At 38.3% G+C, this 23,122-nt stretch overlaps 1 protein-coding gene across 5 annotated transcripts in view; it reads left to right on the forward strand.

Annotated features, from left to right (window-relative positions):
• HDAC4 (histone deacetylase 4) overlaps positions 1-23,122 on the forward strand; it is a 286,678-nt gene that overhangs the window by 45,378 nt on the left and 218,178 nt on the right. For all 5 annotated transcript variants that reach the window (XM_032214587.1, XM_032214590.1, XM_032214588.1 and 2 more), the window contains one exon: positions 1,431-1,672. In XM_032214587.1, coding sequence (XP_032070478.1) covers positions 1,651-1,672 — 22 coding nt within the window. In that variant the 5' untranslated portion in view covers positions 1,431-1,650. The remainder of the gene's footprint in view (positions 1-1,430; positions 1,673-23,122) is intronic.

A 23,122-nucleotide genomic window follows, 5' to 3' on the forward strand; every position in this document is an offset into this window, starting at 1 on the left:
ATTTTTGAGAGAAATGCCTAAGAGAGTGAGGGACCAGAGAAGACACTACCAGTTCCTAATCACACAATTAATAAAATACAACGTGATATTTAGATTGCTTATTCTGGAGGGAATCATGATCACCTGGCAGAAGAAGAAATTTAAAATAGATACATTAGATAAGGCATATGAGTTTTTTGAACATCACTTAACCACTTGTTCTTCTTGTTGAACATCACTTCACCACCTGTTCTTCTTGTTGAAGAAGAACAAGAGTAGGGAGGAGGTAGAAAGTAGAAGTCAAGAAGAGGATAAGGAGGTAGAACAGGAAAAAGGAAGGAAACAGGAAAGAGAACAAATAGAACAAGAGGGTGCACGAACAAAAATACAAGAGAGACATGGACTACAAGAAAACAGAACTGCATACAAATAGTGAAATGGGGGAAGAAATTAAGACGCTTTCAATAAACATAAATGGATTAAACTCACCTATGAAAAGAAAACAAACCCTGATAAAACTACAATGGCTTCAGGAAGTACACTTCAAGAAACAATATGGTAAACTACTAGAAAATTCAAAAATAGGGAAACTGTATGTAGCACTAACTGGAAAACTGCACTACTCGGAACATCGTATATTTTAAGAAGGTACTTGGTTGATACCTAGAATGCTGGCAGCAACCCACACCAACCATTAGCACCAGTCAATGGTATTTGTGATGTATTTTTGAATGTTCAGCTGACTGAGTTTCATGTTTAATGAATAAAGTATAATAGAAAAATATTGAAAGGAAACAATTGAGCATTGAGTTTCTAACTGGGAAAAGAATCCTAAGCACAGTAAATATTTGGAAGATATTGAAGTAAAGGTAAATAAAAAGTTAACATTGAGATAGTTGGTGCTGAAGAAAGAATTTGAAGGCTTCATGTCAGCCTCTGTTTCGCTTGCTTGCTATTGGCTGCCATAGAAATGGGGAGGGTGGAGCCATAGTATTGCTTAAGGGAATTATATGATACTTGGAGGAGTTATGTAGAAGGGAATTTTGTTCTCACCATCTTCTGTGCATGCTGATGGCTGATGTTTGGACTTGGTCAAGGCCAACTCGCATACCAACCTGATGAGACCTTTTGAAGATGCACCTCACATGATACCTTAGGGAGTTGCTGATTGGACACTGGGCTGGGGTAACTGGAGAGAGGGGACTGGGCAATCATTTGATATGTACTTGTTCGGGCCTATTTGGCTCAGATCTTGCTTTCCTTTTTGCTGCTTTCAATTCATATCTAGTAAAAGTACTTTATCTCTATTCAACTGCTCTATAGGGAGGGATGCAGGTACTTTCTATCTGATTACAGGTATTATCTTTATACTTTGTTTATGGTGGCATTCCTTCTTAAATACAGTTTTTCTTTGTGTAAACATTTAAATTTATAAAACTTTTTTTTTACAGGTATACATTTTGAAAGCAACTTGAACAATCTACTATTCTTCTGGATTGCATTGCTTTACAGACTAAAACGTTTTCCTGACTAAGAGTTTATCTAATGACGATGAATCTGCTTCCTGGGTATACTTTTTATGTTCTGGAATATTGAAGCTCTTCAAGATTATTGTCTATGTGGAAGCCAGCCTTTGTCATACTTAATTAAAGAGATTAAATTCTGCTAGTAATGAGTTCTCAAAATCATTCAGGTAAGATTTTTTTAAAAAATCAATCTTTTTCTAAAACCAAAAAAGTGTGAAAAAATTACATGTCCTGAGAACAAATTAGGTGTTATCTATTCTCTGGATTTTAAATATCTGGAATGAAATAAGGGACAAAAGCTTACAGCAGCCAGAATGTTTTATTAGAATAAATATATAAGAAGTGTTACAGCATAGTATGAACCAAGAGTGACAAATGGATGTAAGGAATTCTGATTACCTGCAAGTCTAAGCTTGATATTTGCCAATTGAAAAGGCAGGTTTCTTAGCTGAAGAAACGAACTAATACTTTATGTGCTAAAGCAAACATTTATTACAAACATGCTATATTAATTGTTAAATTAAAAAGTGAAACATTTTTCTTTTCCAATACTTTGATAGACTAGAGAGTTTTGATATTAAAATTGTTTTGAACTTTTACATATTTAAAAACATGGGTGGAAAGATATACACTTAAGGAACATCAGAACAGAGGCTTTTGGATCTTGAGCAGAATTCTCCAGTACTTCTAAAACACACACTTATACGTCAGAGCAAAATCATTACACTTGACACTCAATTAGACTTATCCAGAAGATTCTCAATGAATTCAAACTGAGATAACATGCACGGCATTGATACATTCACACAATTTCTCAGTAACCATGAGATGAATCATAAAACAAAATTCACAAAAATTCCTTTACCCCATTGTTTTGCAAATCTATATACATTACAAACTATATGATTGTTTGAAGAGAAATGTATCTGTACCACCAGGCTCTTAATTGTGAGGGCAAGGGCAAGCAGTAAAAATGAAAGTGAAACCTTCTAAGCAGCTTATAAATATGATATTAAAGAGCACCTGTCATTTCAAATCCATCATGGCAGCGCCTGTTAGCAGGCATCCACTTACCTGCTTGCCTGTCACTTCCCTCACCTTGTTGTGTCACTGCCGCTTTACCTACCATCCCATTAAAGTGAATGGAACAGTCGGTGAATCAACAGCGGGTCAGAGGAGGAGCCGCTGCAGGACAGAGATGACAGTTGCTCTTTAAAAATTATGATTTAAATCAAGTTGAATTAAATCAAACCTTTTTACTAGTGATTTAAATCGTGATTTAAATTGGCTTGATTTAAATCAAATCCTCTCTGAAACATACTATGATTTTCAGTCGAAGTGGAAATGCTACTATTTGATCATGTACATTGCTTTGAAGAATGGTTATCTCATATGTTAGCTATAACTATTAAATATCTTGGGCAGTTTAATGAGATGTTGTGCAGATCTGCTTCAAGGTGCTTGGAACAATTTCTTTAGAAAGAGAAATATACATACCATATTTTTTGGACTATAAAACACACTTTTTTGTCTCCCAAAAGGGGGTGAAAATGTCTGACTGTCTTATAGACCAGGTTTGGAAAAAATGAGCCAAAAAAGCCTTAAAAAGCTTTAAAAATGGACCAAAAAAGCCTCAGTGATGGTCTGAAAAAAAGCCTTGAAAATGGGGTAAAAAGTGTCTCAAAAATGGGCCAGAAAGCCTAAAAATGGGCTGGAAAAAGTTTTGAAAATGGGCTGAAAATAGCCTCAAAAACAGGCCGAAAAAGCCTTAAAAACGGGCCAAAAAAGCTTCAAAACTGGGCCAAAAAAGCCCCCAAAATGGGCAATCCCCCCCTAAAATCAGCCAAAATGCCTTGAAAAAGGGCCAAAAAAAAGCCTCAAAAATGGGTAGAAAAAAGGCTGGAAAAGGGCTGAAAAAAGCCTCCCAAAAAGGGCTGAAAATGTGGCGTGTGGAGGCCAAAAACCTTTTTTGTTGGTGTTTTCCTCTTTTAAATTTAGGTGTGTCTTATAGTCAGATGTGTCTTATAATCTGAAAAATATGGTAGTTTTTTATTTATGATGGCAATTGGGACTGGCAATTAGGCAAGGCAATTTTTTACCAGTTTCCTAGAACCAAAGTCAGTGGAAATGTATTGGTTAGCAAGGGCTAAGCTTTCCCATAACAAGTAGAAAAGTAAAAAAAAGTTAGCAGGAAGTTGCAAATCCCAGGGGAGGTGATGGTTCTGCTGGGATGGGGAGTGAAGGGGTATGGTGAGGGTCAGGGTGGATGGATGAGAGGGATGGTGTAAATCTTGGAAAGTGCATGAAAGTGAAGCAGAAGTGCAATGAAGGTGCACAAGAGGTGCAGGAAGGGTGCATGGGAGTATAGCATGGGTTGGGAAGTATGTGGTGCAGTTTTGACAGAATTTGCAAGGGTTCAAGTGGATACAAAAGAAACATGGGGAGTGTGTGTGGAGTGTGGAACAGGTCGAAGTGTGTAGTATAGATCGAGGAATGTGCATGGAGCTGCAGTGTAGAGGTGGGAGTGGCCAGTGTGGTCTTATTATAAAGGGCCTGAGGGAGGTTGCACAGTGATTCACAGTGTTCCCTGCTGGCTTCCCCACTGACTTTCTTGGGAAAGCAGCAGGGAAAATTTCAAATGGGAGTTATGTGATAGCGGGGGCACTGTAATAAGTTATGTATCAACTGGTTGCCAAGTACCCAGATCAGGGGTCTGCAGCCTTAAACACAAAGAGCCATTTGGAACCGTTTCCCACAGAAAAGAAAACACTGGGAACCGCAAAACCTGAGTGGGCATGGCCAATTCAATGTTATTCATTCCCAACCAGCCATATGACCACCCTAGCCACATCTACCCATGCAATCATTAGGGCAAAGAACTAGTTGTTAAAAAACACCCGGAACCACAAAACCCTTTTCACACCTCTCATTCTGTCTGTGTCTGTCTGTCTCTTCTTTCTCTCTTTCTGTCTTTCTGTCTCTGTCCCCCACTGTCTGTCTGTCTGTCTGTCTGTCTGTCTATCATCCATCTATCTATCTATCTATCTATCTATCTATCTATCTATCTATCTATCTATCTATCTATCTATCTATCTCTTCCCCCCTCTCTGTATCTCTCAGTCGCTCTCTCCCCCTCTCTATATCTCTGTCTGTCTGTCTCTCTCCCCTCTTCTATCTACCTCCCTCTCTGTATCTCTCTCTCTGTGTTTCTCTATGTCTCTTCCCCCCTTCTATTTCCCCCTCTCTGTATCTCTATGTCTCTCTCCCACTCTCCCTCCCTCCCTCTCTGTATCTCTATGTCTCTCTGGCCAGCTGTGGTTGCAAGAGGAGAAGGAGGGGGAGGGTCTCCCAAAGTGGACCCTGTACTGTGGCTCACACTTGTTCCTCAGCCAGCCCGGATTTCCAAAAAGGTGCCAAGAAAAAAGAAAAGGAGTAGCGAAGAGCTCCAAGGGAGAGCTTGCCCAGTTGGCCCAGCTTCGGCTTTTCGAGAAGAGAGAGAGAGAGAGAGAGAGAGAGAGAGAGAGAGAGAGAGATACACACACATACACGGGGCGGGGGGAGATCGACCGATGGGAGAACGTCATTGGTGAGGGCGCTCCATCTTTCTCTGAGCCTGACCTTCGGAGTGGGCATGCAAGGTTTGGCGGTGCCAGCCCCCTTTTCCCACTGCCTGAGCTTCTTTACTCCTCCAGCAGAGTGGTACTGCCGTGGGCTTTCATTGAAAATCATCCTCTGGGTGGTGAAAGTCCCCCATACAAGTTTTAAAGCTGCGGCTGGGTATATTGGCTATTGTATATATGACATTTTTCTTTTCATATAACAAAAGAAACTGTCAAGGGAAAAGAAGAAGAGGAATAGTGATGAAGAGTTGGATTCAGATTCATATCTCATTCACATCTCAATGAAATATGTAAGAAATATACAGTTCAAATGACAGGAGTGAATAGTAATCTAGAAGATATTAAATGATTATTCAGATTCGGAAATCAATGACCCAAATAAAATAAATCAGGCAAGGGAAGAGATCTGTTGCAGCCTACATCCAAGAGTTTTGGAGCCTAGCTGGTTGACTAGTAGACTGGTCTCAGGCAATGCTGATCAAGTACTTCTGAGACAGATTAAATCATGAGATCATCTTCACCTGTCTATCACGAGGAGCACCTAAAACCCTCCACCAGTGGTGCATGTTGGCTGGTGAGGTGAAGATTGTCTTGGCAGCATTTCATGAGTGCACTAGCCAGGGACTATGAAAACCTTACACCCCAGAGAGAAAGGATTCATCCCAGATGAGAAAAGGGGAACCAGCCCTAGGCATCACTTGTTTTCAATTTGGAAAGATGGGCAATGAGCAACTGATCATCCTTCCCAGTCCCAAACAACAGTCATCACTCATGAAGCTCCCAAGAAAACAAGCAACCTTTAAACCCTGAGAGGGAGTGGCTAAAGGGGGTTGAGATCATAGAGTTCACCCCATTATCTAGTGATGGTGAGAGAACTTCGATCAAGGGACCAAAGTTGGATCAAAATAGTGACAGTGAAGGAGAAGATGACCCTATGGTAAGTAGACCCCTAATCCCACTGATGATCAGTGTAGAATTAACAGTGGCTTATTTGGAGTGCAGGAGCATGATGACAGCTTTATTGGACTTGGATGCACTCATTGCCTAGTTAACCCCAATGTAGTGGAGAGGCTTGGTCTGCAACGTTGGGTGTTCTTTCTCTTATTTGTAAAATGATTTTACAAGCAAAAAATAGTGTGCTGATCTTTTTGACTTGCGTAAATGCATTCCTGGTGTGACCCTTCATGTATTCCGCATCAAGATGTTTATATAACTCAACCCGGTGAACTTCATTGTATGTTTCTGCTGCCCTCTGGAAAGTTGCATTCAATCTGCTTGTTTCTTCCTATTTGTTTGCTGCCTGGCTGCTTGTCTTTGCTCAACTATTTTGATGGTTTCACCTGAGAGTCACTTACACTTTTTCTCTCACTTCTTTGTGTTGGTCTGCAAATCAAATAATGGTCAATTGAATTTTGTGCCACAGTTCATAAGGCATTTTCTCAGAAATGTCCAGTAGTTCAAACCTATTTTTCACCTCAATTATATATGTGATAGAAATTTTGGTGACACCAAATTTCTTTGGAAGCGGTCCCTTTTTGATAGTCCATAGTTTGTCTTTAATCTTTGCCACCAACATTCATGATCTCAGCCACAATCAGCATTTGGATATATCTTAACAGCAAAGACTGAACTGGTCCATTGATGAATGCATTGGACGTAGTCAATCTGATTATGTTGAAGTTCATTTGTTGAAGTCCAAGTGTATAAACGGCACGGTGTCAGTGATACCTCTCTGCTTGTTTGTTAACTTTTGCTTTGAAATCTCCCAGAATGTAAACAAATGTTTTTTCAGAGTTGCTTGGACCATGGCAGAAAAGCCCTCTATTTCAAGCTCTGTTGCTGCAATCATTGGGGCATAGACTTGGATAACTGTGTTGCTGAGGGGCATGGCATGAATTCTGATGTTCATAATTCAGTCATTGATAGTTGAAAAACTTTCCATTGCTCTAGCAGGTTTATTGCTTACAATAAACATCACTGCATTTATTTTCCTGATATCATTCCTAAATAATAGACAGTGAAATCCTCTGACTGGAAAAAGCCATTATCTAGACACTGTAGCTCACTGACACCATTCCAATCTTATCATCTTTTGTTTAACAGTATCTAATTTACCCTGATTCATTTCTCTGACATTCCATGTGGCTATCCAATGTTTTTCTGTACAACACAGACATTTGTTTATGCCACTGGCTGCCTCAGCAAGTGGGATTCCTGTTGTCCTGTCTTTGGGCACCCCATTTGACATGTTTGAGGCTCTTTTCATAACATTTTCTTGGGTTTTTTCTTTTTGTGGAGTAGTTCGCCATGTCTTCAATCACTTTTCGATAGCTGCCCAGGGATACCAACTGCCATGATCTTTGTTAACTCAGGGATCTGTTTTCTGTTTTCTCACCATGTTAATAGGTTGTGGATACTGGATTCTGGCATTTCATTTGAGACCTATGGTTTCATAGGTCTGCAATGAGAGGCTGAGGAGGAGTCAAGTGCATTATGAGTCATGAGTCTCTTCGTGCCCACAAGAGGTCTAAGCCCAGCCAACCTGGAATTCCACTGACTTTTATCTACCACAAATTTGCTTTGATTATTAGTAGTTTAGATACTTGTAGAAAGTTTAAACTTGCAATAAATCTTTATACCCATTTGATTTCCTGATTTCCCTGCCTGGATTTCCTGATTTCCCTGCCAGTTGACAACCTGTCTGGCTTATGTAATCTTTCTGGTATATTTTCTGGTGGCATACTTCCAGCATAACTCACAAACTTAACAGAACACACAAGCCCCTCCCCCACAACTATCCACATGGAGGGACTGACCCACATACACATTTATGAAAATCATTTAAAGCCACTTCATCTTATGGAGGCTGAAATTGACAAAGTGCCAATACTGAAACCAGCTAATACTGCCAAATCAATCAGGAAGCAAGATCCCTCTCAGAGATAAGGAAATAAGGAAATATTATTGTCCAATGCTACCCACCCACCCCAAACTCACCAAGGAAGAGTTTAGACATCTAAGATCAACACATCCCACAGGGACTTCACATGTGTCCCTGACAAGATCACCTCAATTTATATATCTAATAACACCTCATGATCAAAGCCTATTGTTACTATTAGCATTCTGACATTGTAGCTTTCTTTTTTATTGCTGTATTACACATATACTGTTGAAATAAACTCTACCTCTGCTCCATGCAACTTGCCCTGTGTGTTCTTTAAAATGACCCAGCCTGGATTCAAACCCAGGATTTTTTTCCAACAAGCTTGAAACACACAAAACCAAAATTGTTTGTTTACAAGAGACATTCATAAAACAAGAAAATGCCAATACATTGAAAGAGAAAAATTACCATATTTTTCGGAGTATAAGACGCACCGAGGTATAAGATGAATTAAAGTTTTGAAGAGGCAAATTAAAAAAATTTTTTTTTGCACTTTGCAGACCTCCCCAAAACAGCCTGGTTTTTGCAGAAATGGGTCCGGTTGTTTTTTTTAAAGAGCATGAGTAGCCTTTAGGAGGCTTGCAGAGTGCTCCTGGGGGTGCCCCCCCCCAAATGAGCAAAATATGGCCCATTGTTTTGTGAAAATGAGCTTATTTTTTGTCAAAAATAGGGCATGCATAGCCTTTAGTAGCCTTGCAGAGTGCTCCTGGGGGTTGGGGTGGCAAAACTGAGCAAAAAACAGCCTGTTTTTTTGCTCATTTCTGCCCTCCCCAGCCTCCAGGAGCACTCTGCAAGTCTCCTAAAGGCTATGTACGGCCATTTTGGTGAACAGGGTGGAGTTTCAGGAGAAAAAAAATGCTGTGTTCAGTGTATAAGACGCAGCCAGATTTTCAGCCCATTTTTTGAGGGAAAAAGGTGCGTCTAAGACTCCCAAAAATACAGTAGGTCAAGAATATATATACTGTCTGGGAAAAAACAAAGGGAAAAATGGAATAATTACTGTGTTTCCCTGAAAATATGACCCATCTGAAAATAAGCCCTAAGACTAATTTGGGGGGCTAATAATATATGCCCTACTCCAAAAATAAGCCCTAGTGAAGGGGCTGGCCATGGCCAGCACAGGAGGCAGACCTTCCTTTCCTTGGTCACCTCATGGCTGCTTGGCCCCTTAATCTGGGCCCACGGATCAGCAAGAACGTTTTTATAACTCAGATTATTTTTTCTGGTGTTAGTTTCCGATTGCATGGATTATTTTTTTTGCTTAGCTAAATAATATTCATGCAGAAAAAAACCAATAATTTTTGTAACACAAGGTGTAATTTTGAGAAGATAAAGTTAACAGTATTACAAGAGACTTTTGTGAGGTTACAAGAGATTTTTGTGGGGTATATAATCAGGCATGGATTTACCATACCAAGCTAAACATTGTGCAATTGCAAAAATAACAGCAGGTTTGAATTCTTGATGTAGAAACACATATTTTTAGAATCCCTAACTGAAAAAAAATTGGAAACATTAATTTTCACCCCATTAAGTAACATGCCATTGAGCTATGTCACATGCTTGGAGACTAAAAATTCAAGAACTGGATTATAAAATGCAAAAAAAGAAACCCACTGGAACACCAAAGTGGGAAATTCAACTTGAAAATAAAATTAAAAAATTACGAGGGGATGTCAGCAATCTGAAGTACTTGAAAGAAGGAAAACTAAAGAATAAAAAGCTGAAAAATAGTTTACACAAAAAATACAACCTGGAGAAAAGAACAATAATGGAAATCATGGAAGAACTAAAACAATGTGTAATAGCAACAGCAAAGAAAATTGAAAGATACGAAGGACGAATGAAACAATATCGTGAAAATGTCCAGTTCAGAAGAAACCAAAACCTCTTCTACCAGTCCCTTGATGAAAATTGAGTCCAAACTAATGTTCACCCATGTAAAGAAAAACCTTTGAACTTTTGGAAAGAACTGTGGGAAAACCCAGTGGAACACAACAAAACTGCCTCCTGGATCAAAGATATTCAACCACAAACATCACGAAACAAAATGGAAAATATTGTAATAAAAACTGACATGATTGCAAAACAAGCAAAGAAGGCCAAGAAGTGGAGTGCACCTGGCTTGGATGAACTGCGTGGAAACTGTCTAAAACACCTGACCAGCCTCCATCATCACATGGCCACTCAATTTGATCAAATGCTTCAAAATGCAACAAATGAAGAATGGTTAACAGCTGGTCGAACATACTTGATAATGAAAGATCCAGAAAAGACCCAGCTTTCGGCAAAGGACTTCTGTCAGACTCGATGTGTTATTCTCCGAAATTTCCCTGCCGGTGTCCGGCATCCAAGTTCTACATTCCGATACAAGTCTTTGAGAAGGTACTGCAGTGGCTAATAGCAAAATTAGTGAGTAATAAATGTCACAATTCTCAGGACCAGCCTCCTATAGGTGGGGCTGGATGCTACCTCTACAACTATGAGAATAGGCATATCAGGTAGGTACCAACACTCTTTCTCCATTGTGGTGGAGGTGGCATCCAGACTGGAACATACCAAAGCTGGAGCTGTCCCCAGGGAGGGCTTAGGCTTGGTTCAAAGTGACCCCTGCCTTGTGTACCAATTGGAGTACTCTGCAACCAAAGGCCGCATCTGCAGATGCGAATGAATCCAATGTATAGTTCTTAATAACAGGAGACAGGGATGCCCATGTGGCTGCCCTGCATATCTCCGCAAAAGAAGCCTGCGTTGCCCAGGCGGCCGAGGTGGCCTCACTCTTGGTAGAGTAGGCCATTATCCTCCTTGGTGCCAGCATAGCCTGCATTTGGTATGCCGTGGTAATGCATGCCCTCAGCTATCTACCCACTGTGGTGCAGTCACTTTCTGTCCTAGTGAGGCAGGCTGGAATGATACAAAAAGCGCCTCCAACTTTCTGAATAGCAAGGTTCTTTTGAGGTAAATCTTTAGAGCCCTCCTCACATCCAAGGTGTGCCACTTCTTTTCTAAAGGATGTGATGGGGCCGGGCAGAAATTAGGCAGAATAGGTTCTTGTGCCCGGTGAAAACAGGCACACCCCTTGGGGATAAAGGGGGGATCTAAATGTAACACCACTCGGTCCTGGTGGAAAATACACGGAGCATCGAGACTGCACGTCCATATTGTCGTGATCTTAGCTCCTCCTCCCAAAACGTATCAATTATTGACATCACAGTATCAGGAGATGCCAGAGGTGAAGAAAAAGAACTGGAAAAAATCATGAAATACTGCGACCTGACCATCGAAACAACATGATTATGGATGAAACCTGTAACAGTGATATCCATTGTCATTGGGGCACTTGGCACCATGTCCAAGAATTTTACAAGATACATCAACAAATTGCAGCTTCCTGCAATAACACCAGGGGAACTGCAAAAAACTGTGCTACTCAGAACATCTTATATTTTAAGAAGGTACTTGGTTGATACCTACGATGCTGGCAGCAAACCATATCAACCATAAGCACCAGTCACTGGTATTTGTAATGCATTTTTGAATGTTCAATTGCCTGAGTTTCATGTTTAATCAATAAAGTATATGATGATGATGATGATGATGATGATAATTAATTGAGAAGCGAGCTGAAAATTGGAAAAGCAAAGCTATGCATGGCCAATACTTGAAAAGTATTGAAGGCAAAGCTGACCAAAAGCTAACTTTTAACTGGTTAAGATCAGGAGTACTGAAAAAAGAAACAGAAGGCTTCATTTTGACAGTTCAAGAACAAGCCTTAGCAACAAATTACATGAAGGCAAAAATTCAGCATGTTACCATCAACAGCAAATGTCGCCTCTGTAATGAGAAAGATAAGGTTTCTGCTGCCTTCAAGGAGGTCTCGGAGGAGATTTTGGGGATTAAAGAGTTAATTCAGATTCACAACCAAGAGATCAGAGAAGATATTATGGAAGACTTTAAAGGCTTGTCTGGCTACGTATCTTTATTAGATGACAAAGTGGAAGAAATTAACAAGTCTAATGTCAATTTAGCAAATAAAAAGGAGGAAGTCCAAAACAAAGTTCATGATGCAGAAACTGAAATCACAATGCTACAATATAGGCAGATGGAACTTGCTCTGAGAATAAGAGGCCTTAAAGAGAATAATCAAGAAACCCTGAAGGAGATTCAAGTACAATACCACCAGATACAATACAGATGGGAGGCTCCAGCTGGATTAGTGGTCAACTACTTGGGACAAAGACACCGTCTTAACTCAGTTTGGAAGGCCAGAGATTTTTACAGCAATGTACTAAAGGCTGATTATCCCTCATCTCCAGGATCTAGAGAAAGGGAGCAAGCAGGCAAGGCCAGTCAGCAAGATGCCCAAGGATCATTGGAGATGGCCCAAGTTTTGAATCCTCTGGCGGAGTTAGAAGGAGTTAAGGAGCAAAGACAAACCCGAGCGGCTAGCAGACGTAAGGAACAAGAACTGAAGATGCAACATGCCCAGCAACAAGCCCAGCAACAAGCCCAGACAAAGGCTCAAGAAGCCATAAATATTAGCTCAGAAGCGGTGGGAGGAGCCAGGCTGAAAATCAAATTATAGGATTTCCAGGTGGCTCTTAAAAAGCTTCAGGGAGCTAAAGATGACAATTAAATTTTTAACTTGGAATGTTAATGGCTTAAATTCAACACAGAAAAGGAAAAAAATAAACCATTATTTGAAACAATTAAAAATGATGTAATTTACCTGCAAGAAACACATATTAGAACAAATGACCAGAAATATTTGATGAATGAAAGACTCGGACAACATTTCGTGGCCTCCAACTCGGAGAAGAAAAATGGTGTAGTTATATACCTAAGAAAAGACATAAAGGCTGAACTAATTGAAGCAGACTCTCAAGGAAGATATATTGCAATAGAACTATTATTATAAGGGAAAAAGATACTCTTAATATACCCCTAATCAACAACAAGACAAATTCTACAAGATGCTCCATACCAAGTTAATACAATGGGACTACAGATCCTGCGTATTAATGGGTGACTGGAATGGAGTTTTGGATACCAAGAAAGATAAGAAGGGTCTTTTGCAAAATATCCAAACACGTGCAAAACTACCTGTCTTTCTTCGATATGATGGATGATTTGGAGCTAAGAGATATTTGGCGAGAAAGGAATGCTAAAGAACAAGACTTTACATTTTTTTCTGATAGACATCAATCTTTTTCTAGGATTCACTTGATACTAACTACAAATGATTTGCTTTCTAAGATAAAGAAGACGAAGATATGTTCCAGAGCCTTAACAGATCATAACCCGGTCTGGATGGAATTGGAATATGGGAAGGAATCTAGAAGGTGTTGGAGGTTAAAATAAAATTTAGATATGAGAAAAATGTCAATGAATGTAAAAAATTGCTGAGAGAATATTTTGTTTTTAATATGAACAAGGGTACATCTATGGAAATGGTTTGGGATGCAAGCAAATCGTATATGAGAGGAATCCTAATAAATTTAAATAAACTACATAGACGTAGACAGGGGGAAAAAAGAAAGGAACTAGAGGAAGAGACAAAGAAGAAAGAGCAGGAGTTAATATCCAACCCAGGTGACAAGAAGATAAAAGAGGCAATTACCCTATTACGAGCGCAATTTAATATGTTGATGTCAGATCAGGAACATACTACTTTTTGCAATGCAAACAAACCAGGCAGATGGTTCGCATATATGATGAGGAAAAAACAAAAATCTTGTACCATACAAAAAGTATATTATAAAGGTAAAGAAGTTTATGAACAGGATATGATCCAAAAGGCCTTCTTTTTGGACTGTACAAGGTTTAGATATAGATAGATACTTGGAGAAAGAAAAAATACCTAGAGTTGAAGATGAGCAAAGGGAGAGATTGAACCAACCAATAACTTCGGAGGAAATTCTCCAGGTAATTAAACAGTTAAAAGCTGGGAAAGCACCTGGTACAGATGGTTTGACAGTGGTTTACTATAAAAATTTACAATTAGAAATGGTAGAACCTCTTAAGGAATTATTTAACAGAATCCAAATGGAAGGAAAGGTACCTCCATCTTGGAGAACAGCTTTTATATCCTTGATTCCCAAAGATCATCAAGATCTTAGCCAGCCAAAAAATTATAGGCCTATATCATTACTCAACACAGATTACAAAAATTTTGCCAAAATATTAGCAAACAGGTTGATGTTAGCTATACAGCAACTGATTCACAATGATCAAACTGGTTTTTTACAAGGAAGACAAATGAGAAGTAATGTAAGACAAATTGTTAATATATTGGAGTATCTGGGAAAGAATAACCAACTCCCCGCAGCACACATATTTCTGAACGCGGAGAAAGCATTTGATCGAACAAACAGCACAAATTATAGTTAATGGAAGCTTAACAGAACCTTTTAAAATTGAAAAAGGTACAAGACAGGGTTGCCCCCTATTGCCATTATTGTTTATTCTAACCCTGGAGTTATTGCTGAATAAAATACGGGGGTCAGATGATTTACAGGGAATTAAGATTAGGCATCATGAATATAGATTACGAGCATTTGCGGATGACTTGGTTGTAACTTTAACCCAACCAGGGAAATCTACTAAGCCTTAATGAATATGATTAATCAATATGGTCAAGTATCTGGGTTTAAAATAAATCTAGGGAAAACAAAGATGTTAGTTAAAAATATGAACACAAATCAAAGAGAAGAATTAGAAAGAATAACAGGATGTGAGATAGTAAAAAAGGTTAAATATCTAGGAGTTTATATTAAAACTTCAAATGGGAAATTATATAAGTATAATTACAAACCATTATGGCACAGAATACAGGTAGAGATGAAAAATGGGAACAACTACAACTGTCTTTGTTGGGAAGGACAGCAGCAGTAAAAATGAATGTTCTGCCTAAGTTTTTATTTCTTTTCCAAATGATACTTTAAAAAGATGCAAATTTGGTTGAATGGCAGAAGGGTATTAATAAATTTGTTTGGGCAGGGAAGAAATCGAGAATAAAACTTAAAATAATGCAAGATGTATGTGAGAGAGGAAGCTTGAAAATGCCAAATTTAAAATTATATTACGAAGCAGTAGTTTTATCAATAATTAGTGATTGGATCAACTCAACAGAGGATAGAATACTGAACATCGAAGGGCATGATTTGGTATATGGTTGGCATGCTTATCTGTTATATGACAAGAAGGTGGATAAGAATTTTAAAAGTCATATTTTAAGGAATGCTCTATTGCAGGTCTGGAAAAAATATCAACATAAATTAAATGATAAGATACCTATGTGGGCAATTCCCAGACATGCAATAGAGAATATAAGCATAGAACAAAAACCGGATGTAATCACATACAGACAGCTTCTTACTATAGAAAGAGGTGTATTACAGCTAAAACCTCTGAATGTATTAAAAGAGGAAAAGGTGATCCAAACATGGTTTCAGTATGGACAGTTACAGGCCAGATGGAAAAAAGACCAGAAAATTGGTATTACGCAAAATGAGGACAATCTAGTAAAACAAATTAGGGATCAAAGTCAAATGTATATAAAAAGGTTATATAATATATTGATAGAAATAGATTCTGGAACAGAATTAATTAAAGACTGTATGATAAAGTGGACACAAAATTTTGAAGAACCAATAATGATGGATACATGGGAAAAGATACGGGTAAAAAATGTAAAATTTACGCAAGCCCAAAATCTGAGGGAGAATTTCTACAAGATGTTTTATAGATGGCATTTAGATCCCCAAAAATTGGCTTGTATGTATCCGAATCTACAACCTAAATGCTGGAGATGTGATTGTGTTGATGCTACGTATTATCATATATGGTGGACTTGTAAAAAGGTCAAAGCAATTTTGATAAAAATATGGTGGATTATGCAAAATATCTTTAAAAAGAGGATAAAGTTTACCCCTCAGTTATTCTTGTTAGGTTTAACTACCGATTGTACTGTTATAGAGACTAATTTGATTCTGAAACTAACAACGGCAGCAAGACTGTTGATGGCGCAGTACTGGAAGAAGGAAGAGTAGCCTACTATTCAAGAATGGACGTTAAAAGTAACAAACTTAGCAGAGATGGCTAAAATATCAGCATTTCTCAAGGATCATTCAGACGAGAAATATAAGCTGGAATGGAGAAGATGGATTGATTATATTCAAAATAAATATGGGACTCAGAAACTCCAGATAGCTTATGATTGAATGAGCAAGGAATGATATAATTTGTTTAGAATTAGCTTAACAAAAGGGGAGTTAAAGTGAGGGGTGATGCTAAAGTCTGTTAGATTATTTTAGAACATGGTTGTTAAAGATTTATACCCTGTATTGCTCTGGGTAGTTGGGTTGGGGAGGTTGGGGGGGAGGTGGGTTCGGGTGGGGAGGTAAAATCTTTGTAAAATCTTTTTAAAACTTTTAATTAAAACAAAGAGAAAGATGAGACAGTCGACCATTTGATCAGCATGTGCAGCAAAATTTCACAAACTGACTACCTACAATGCCATGACCGCGTTGATAAGATTATTCACTGGAAATTGTTCCAATATTTTGGATTTGAATACAGCAAAAACTACTGGGAATATCAGGTTCAGAAGGTTTTAGAGAATGAGAAAGGCAAGATCTTGTGGAACTTCAGAATCCAGACTGACAGGCACTTGGCCCACAACACACCTGACCTAACAATAATTGAAAAGAAAAAAGTATGGTTCATTGACATTGCAATACCTGGTGATGCACGAATTGAAGATAAACAGCAAGAAAAAAAATCACAAAATACCGGGACTTGCATATTGAGGTTGAGCAACTGTGGAAAAATAAATCATGTGTTGTCCCAATTGTAATTGGAAACCTCGGAGCAATACCTAAAGGGCTACCTCCCTATTTGGAAATTCTAAATTTACCTTACTTGAACATTCTGATTCTACAGAAAACCACCTTACTTGGAAAAACTTATATCCTTCGATGTTACTTTAACAGTTCCTTAACAGTCGAGATATGAACCAGCCCCAAAGGCTGTGAATCTCACAAAAGATTAACCAAACAACAACAACAAGAACAACAATAACAATAATTGTAACCTTCATAACCTCCAAAGAATCGGGTTTGAAAATACAAAATTTGGTGGGAATTGAAAATCAAAAAATTCGTGGAGACTTGAGCAACTTGAAGAACCTAAGGCAAGGTCAGCTAAAGAACGAGCAGGTCAAAAGCATCCTGGAAGTAAGATACGATTTGGAGAATAAGGAGATTGCGGTAGTAATTGAAGAGCTGAAGCAGAGGATTGTTGCCGTTGCTGAAAAGATTAAAAGGTATGAAAACCAAGTAACTCAGTTCCAGGAAAACTCACAGTTCAGAGCAAATCAGCACCAGTTTTTTAAAAGCTTAGAAAGTGGAGATGGAGTAACAAGAAGTGAAAAGCCTGATAAAGAGAAAGCTCTGAAATTCTGGAAGAATTTGTGGGAAAACAACAAGAACCACAAGAGAAATGCAAAATGGATCAAACAGATTGAGGATTCTATTAAAGTGCATAAAATGGAAGATGTAAAAATAACAAAAGAAATGGTGCAAAGACAGTCAAGAAAAGTGAAGAACTGGAGTGCACCTGAGTTGGCTTCTGGTTAAAGGCACTTACAAGTGTGCATAAAAGATTCGCAGCCCAAAAGAACCAGATCTTAAAAACACCTGAAAATGATGAATGGATTACAACTGGAAGGACATTTTTGATCCAAAAAGATAAAGAAAGAGGAAATGACCCTGGAAACTATAGGCCAATCACCTGTTTGCCAACCACATACAAGCTCCTTACTGATATCATTGCAAACCAAATTTATGGATACTTGGAAAGAAATAACTTGCTTCTTGTAGAACAGAAAGGATGCTGCAAAAATTCAAGAGGAACAAAGGACCAACTGCTGATTGACAAGCTAATCCTAAAGAATTCAAAGAAAAGATGGACCAACCTGTTCATGGCTTGGATAGACTATAAGAAAGCGTTTGATTCAGTTCCCCATAGCTGGATCAAGAAATGCCTGAAAATCTTTGACATCAGCAGCAACATACAAAAATTCATGGAAACTTCAATGAACCTCTGGAAAACGAAGCTTATAGCTAATGAAGAAGAACTGGGTGAAGTTGAAATTAAACGAGGCATTTTCCAGGGTGATTCCCTTTCACCCCTACTTTTTATACTCTCAATGCTACCACTGACAATCATTTTGAAGAAGATGAACTATGGATACGAACTTGCAAAGAAAGGACTAAAAATTTCACACTTGGTGTACATGGATGATTTGAAGCTGGTTGGTAAAACAAAAGCTGAACTGAATTTATTAATTGAAAGCACAAAAGAATTGGAAAGTTTGGAATCGACAAATGTGCAACAATGGCAACCAAAGCAGGCAAGATCATAGAAGATGATGGAATAGAACTTGAGAATGAAGAAATGATAAAGGCAGTAAAACCAGAAGAAGGCTACAAGTACTTGGGGATTTTAGAGGCCTCTGACTTAATGCATAATAAAGTCAAGAAATTAACTTCAGCCAAGTACATTCGATGAATTTGCAAGATATTAAAGTCCAAATTGAATGGAGGAAACATCATAAAAGCCATAAATACCTGGGCTCTACCTGTGATTCGATACTCTACAGGAATAATTGACTGGACCCAGATGGATTTGAACAATTTGATGTTGACCGATTATATCTACCAAGAGCAGATGGTGGTCGAGGACTCATACAAGTAAAACAGACTGTGGAAGAAGCAAAACACAGCTTGAATAATTACATCCAGAAAAGTGAAGAACCAATGATTAAGGAAGTAAATAAAGGAGGCCTTTTAAAGACAACTGTCAACAGCTGAATATAAGAAAGAAGTAATTGAGAAGCGAGCTGAAAATTGGAAAAACAAAGCTATGCATAGCCAATAATTGAGAAGTATTGAAGGCAAAGCTGACCAAAAGCTATACAAAGACCTACGGATAGAAATAGCATGACTATGGCAAAGGCAAGCAAGGGTAGTACCAATAGGCACCTTGGGTGCAGTCCCAAGTCAACTGGAACATCACTTGAACACCATAGGCATTGATAAATTTGCCATGTCAATTGCAGAAGGTAGCTTTATTTGGAACTGCTTCTATCCTGTGACAATATCTGTAACACTGTCAAAAATCCAGCTTTGCCTATCCCAGGTCTTTGGTAAGGACTCAATAGGTAGACAAAAATGCCAAACCCAGTCTGAACATCTGGCTGACTATGCGATGATTAATAATAATAGAAAATGAAGACGCTAAAATGCTCTGCCCCAGTCAGATCCCTTAAGAAAGAAAGACCCTGAAACTCTATTTGGGTGAAGTGATAGGTTTTTTTACTAACTTCTTTACTCCAGTAAAGTCATCTAGAACTAAGATTCCCATGGAAAAGGATACAAATTTTTGCCCTCATCCCAGCTCTTGCTCCTTGAGACTTCATCGCTTCAGCCAATGGCGAGCTGCATAGGTGTTTTGAGAACCTTTCAACCCACACTCCATTCTCAGAGTATGTGACCTTGAAGATTGGCACAAGCTGGTTCCTGGCCTCTCTGTCAAGGTGTCATCCCCCCTTCCTAGTCCCATCATATTCCTCTACAATCATGTTTATTGCCCATTTGTCCCTTTTGTTTCCTCCCCCAATCTTTTGATGGCAGAATGCCAGCAAAGGACCATGCCGAGACTGCAGCTGGCGGCTGCCTTCTGAGCAGCTCCACTGTGGCGCTGTTCCTCAGGTACAGCAGGCCATTCTCCTGGCCGGGTCTGGCCGTGAGCAACACCAGCAGGCAATGGGATGCATGTGCACGGCCAGCACGAACATGGCAGTGATGATGGCAATGGTCATGGGACTTTTCACAGGACCTGTCCCATGACTGTTGCTGCCATCGCCGTCCTGTTCTTTGCACCGGTTGCGCATGTGTACCTCATTGCTTACCGGTACCCCATTGCTTACCGGTGCCCCTCATGGCTGGACTCAGCCAGGAGAACAGCCTGCTATGCAGCCGAAAATGATGGCTGCTGGAGGCTTCCTGTGAAAGGCGGCAGAGCCTTGCCGTGTAACCACCACCACCAAGGTGACCAGAACGGAAGGTAGGTGAATGAGGTGGCATAATTTTGGGCTCAATTGTGATCATAAGTTGAGGACTACCTGTATTACTATCTTTATTTTAAAATTTTCAATCTATTTTTCTTTTGTCAGTATCATAGATTTTCAGAAATAAAATGCAAATTATAAGTTGCAAATAAAACATACCATATAAAAACTAATTTAAACATAATTAAAGATTAAAATACAATGTAAGAGATACAATTGTTTTTTGTTTTTGTTTTTTGCTCTTTTTTAATTGTTCAGTAAGTTGATACATCAAACCTCTAAGTAATTTTATCATAATTGACTGCAAAGATTATCTGGATTCTTTTCTCTTTTCAGGTGGACTTTTTTAGCAGAAATCAGCCTGTAGAATTGCTAAACACATCTAGAGTAAATTATATTACATGTTCTGGTAAGAGGGAAAGTATCGTATTTTCTTATTTGTTTGTTTGCAGCGAGTTAACAAAATTGGAAGAAAGTTTATTTTCTTTCACAACATTCTCATTGCAAATTATTATAGATTCTGGTTTGTCCAAATATATTTTCCTTTTGACTATTTCCATCATTTTGTATGATCCTATTTTGCAAAAGAAATAATTACATGGAATGGTAACTGCTTGGAAGTAGATAGGACATAGGTGTCTTTAACCTGGTAGAAAATAAAACCAGGAACATCCCAGTTTATGTACCTCCTTATACATGCTTTGTTGCTCTTGAGTTAGGCTTAATAGCTGAGTAAGGCTTTTTAAAAATTGTTGACTGTTCGGTGATTGGGATACTTGTTTCTTCAAGCAAATCTTCAAAATAATATCTAGTATCAGCTTTGCAGTAGCTTTAATTTTTATTTCTTGCTGATTTTTTGTCATATTTTATAATTTGATTTATTTAAATGATAATCACAGTACATACTGTATATTACTATTACTAGTAGCTTTTACAGTTAACAAAGAACTTCATCGTAATATATCTCATAACAATTAAAGGTGCTACATATGAAAAAATACTGTTTATGTCAAGAATAGTCATCTTTTTTGAATTCTGAGTTTGAGAATGTGCTCAAAAATTGTTTCTGGAGAGCTTGCCTGTCTTTAATATGATCATTCTGATGCATATACTCCACTATTTTCTGCAAGGCAAATTGATGTGCTCCGTACCATCTCATAGACCTCAATATTTCTTCCCCAGATGGGCTCATTTTAAGATATAGTATTGCACTGCTATTACTTTGAAGAAAGTTTTCTTGACAATCTCTTAAAAATGGTTTCGATAGCACTACAGTAAGATGCGCACACAGTTGACTAGCCAACTTTAATAAGATTCAGATTAGTAGCTCAACATTAGATGGAAAACAGGAACTAGTGGGATTTTGCAGGAATTTGTCATAGGACAAATAATCTTCAACTATAATGATCTGGATAATGGGACTGATTCTTTATTAAATTTTTGTGGATGATAAAAAAAACTGGGAGGTCTGGCATTGTTTAGTAATGGAATTTTCAATCTGAATTGTAGTTGTGAGTCGAGGACTACCTGTATGTGGTTGATATGAGCCAGAATATTGTCTTAATATCCCTTTTCCTGGATTCCTGAGCACATTCATGCAAACATCTCAGGTTTGAAGGACTTTTTAATCCGTATACATTTGTTGATTTGTTGAGTTTCAAGGATTTTATAAGAAGCTCAATTTATCACTTTTTCAAAGAATTTGTTACCATTCTAAGGCATGAATTAGCCTTATCCGTGAATTAGTGTCAAGCCAGTTTCCACCTTATAGTTATTTTAGAAGAGTTATGATGGCTCCATTAGAGTTTTTTCTCTCATGTCTTAGTGCCCTTTGCTTGGTGCAGTAGTCTTTAATATTTATTCAGTACTATCATCTTGACCTTCAGTTAGGCAGTAAGATGGAATTGTGATTATTCTCTGTGGTAGTCTCAGAAACCTAGGAGATCAGAAGCTCTGCTTGTATAAAGATGTATTACATAGAATTCACAGAAGTCCAAAGATCTATTTACAGGTTTTTGTTTTGACTGTAACAGTCACATGCTCTAGTGTATTACATTTATTTATTATTCTTGAAAATCTTATCACTTGCTTTTTATGGTGAGTCATTATTCAAATTCAATATATCCCCTTTGCGTTTCATATTAAAATTGCCACTATAGTTCTTTTTCCCTATTATGAATCTTACACTGTGTTTCCCTGAAAATAAGACTCAGTCAGAAAATAAGCCCTAACATAATTTTAAGCAGTATTTGGAGAAATGGAAGAACCAATTATCAATGATAGGAAGAATAGCTACTATAAAAATGAATACATGGCCAAAACTAATTTTTTTGTTGCAATTCCTATAATGTTAGATAAAAAATTATTTAATGAATTGAACAAATTAATGTTGAAATATATATGGTAAGGGAAAAATCAAGAATAAGATTGAAAATATTTCAAGAATCTAAAAATAATGGGGATTTTGAATTACTAGATTTTTTTGGTATATGTTTTATTTTCCCAATTTATATCCCCCGTACTTATTGGGGTTCTTCCATATGCATCTCTTTATTTTTAAACAGTAGTATTCTCTCACAATGATTCTTTATCACTTTCTCCAAAGATATATTTAAACATCAATTACTGTATTTTTTGGAGTATAAGACGCACCTCCCCCCGTAAAAGAGGGTGAAAATGTGGGTGTATCTTATACACCAAATGTAGTCCTGCCCACCTGCCGGCCCCCACTCTTTGGCCTCTGCCTCCCAGCAACTTGCCTCCTTGCAGCAAACAGTAAACAGCCTGTTTCAGCTTCAGCTTCAGCATAGCTTGATTAGTACAAGCAGCTGATTGTCGGTTGGATTGGCCTCCTGACCACCAGCTGTTTCAGGTTGCAGGGATTGGCATTGCCTGTCGCCACCTCCACATGCCCCAT

Source organism: Thamnophis elegans, chromosome 3, assembly GCF_009769535.1.
Source record: "Thamnophis elegans isolate rThaEle1 chromosome 3, rThaEle1.pri, whole genome shotgun sequence".
Lineage (NCBI taxonomy): Eukaryota > Metazoa > Chordata > Lepidosauria > Squamata > Colubridae > Thamnophis > Thamnophis elegans.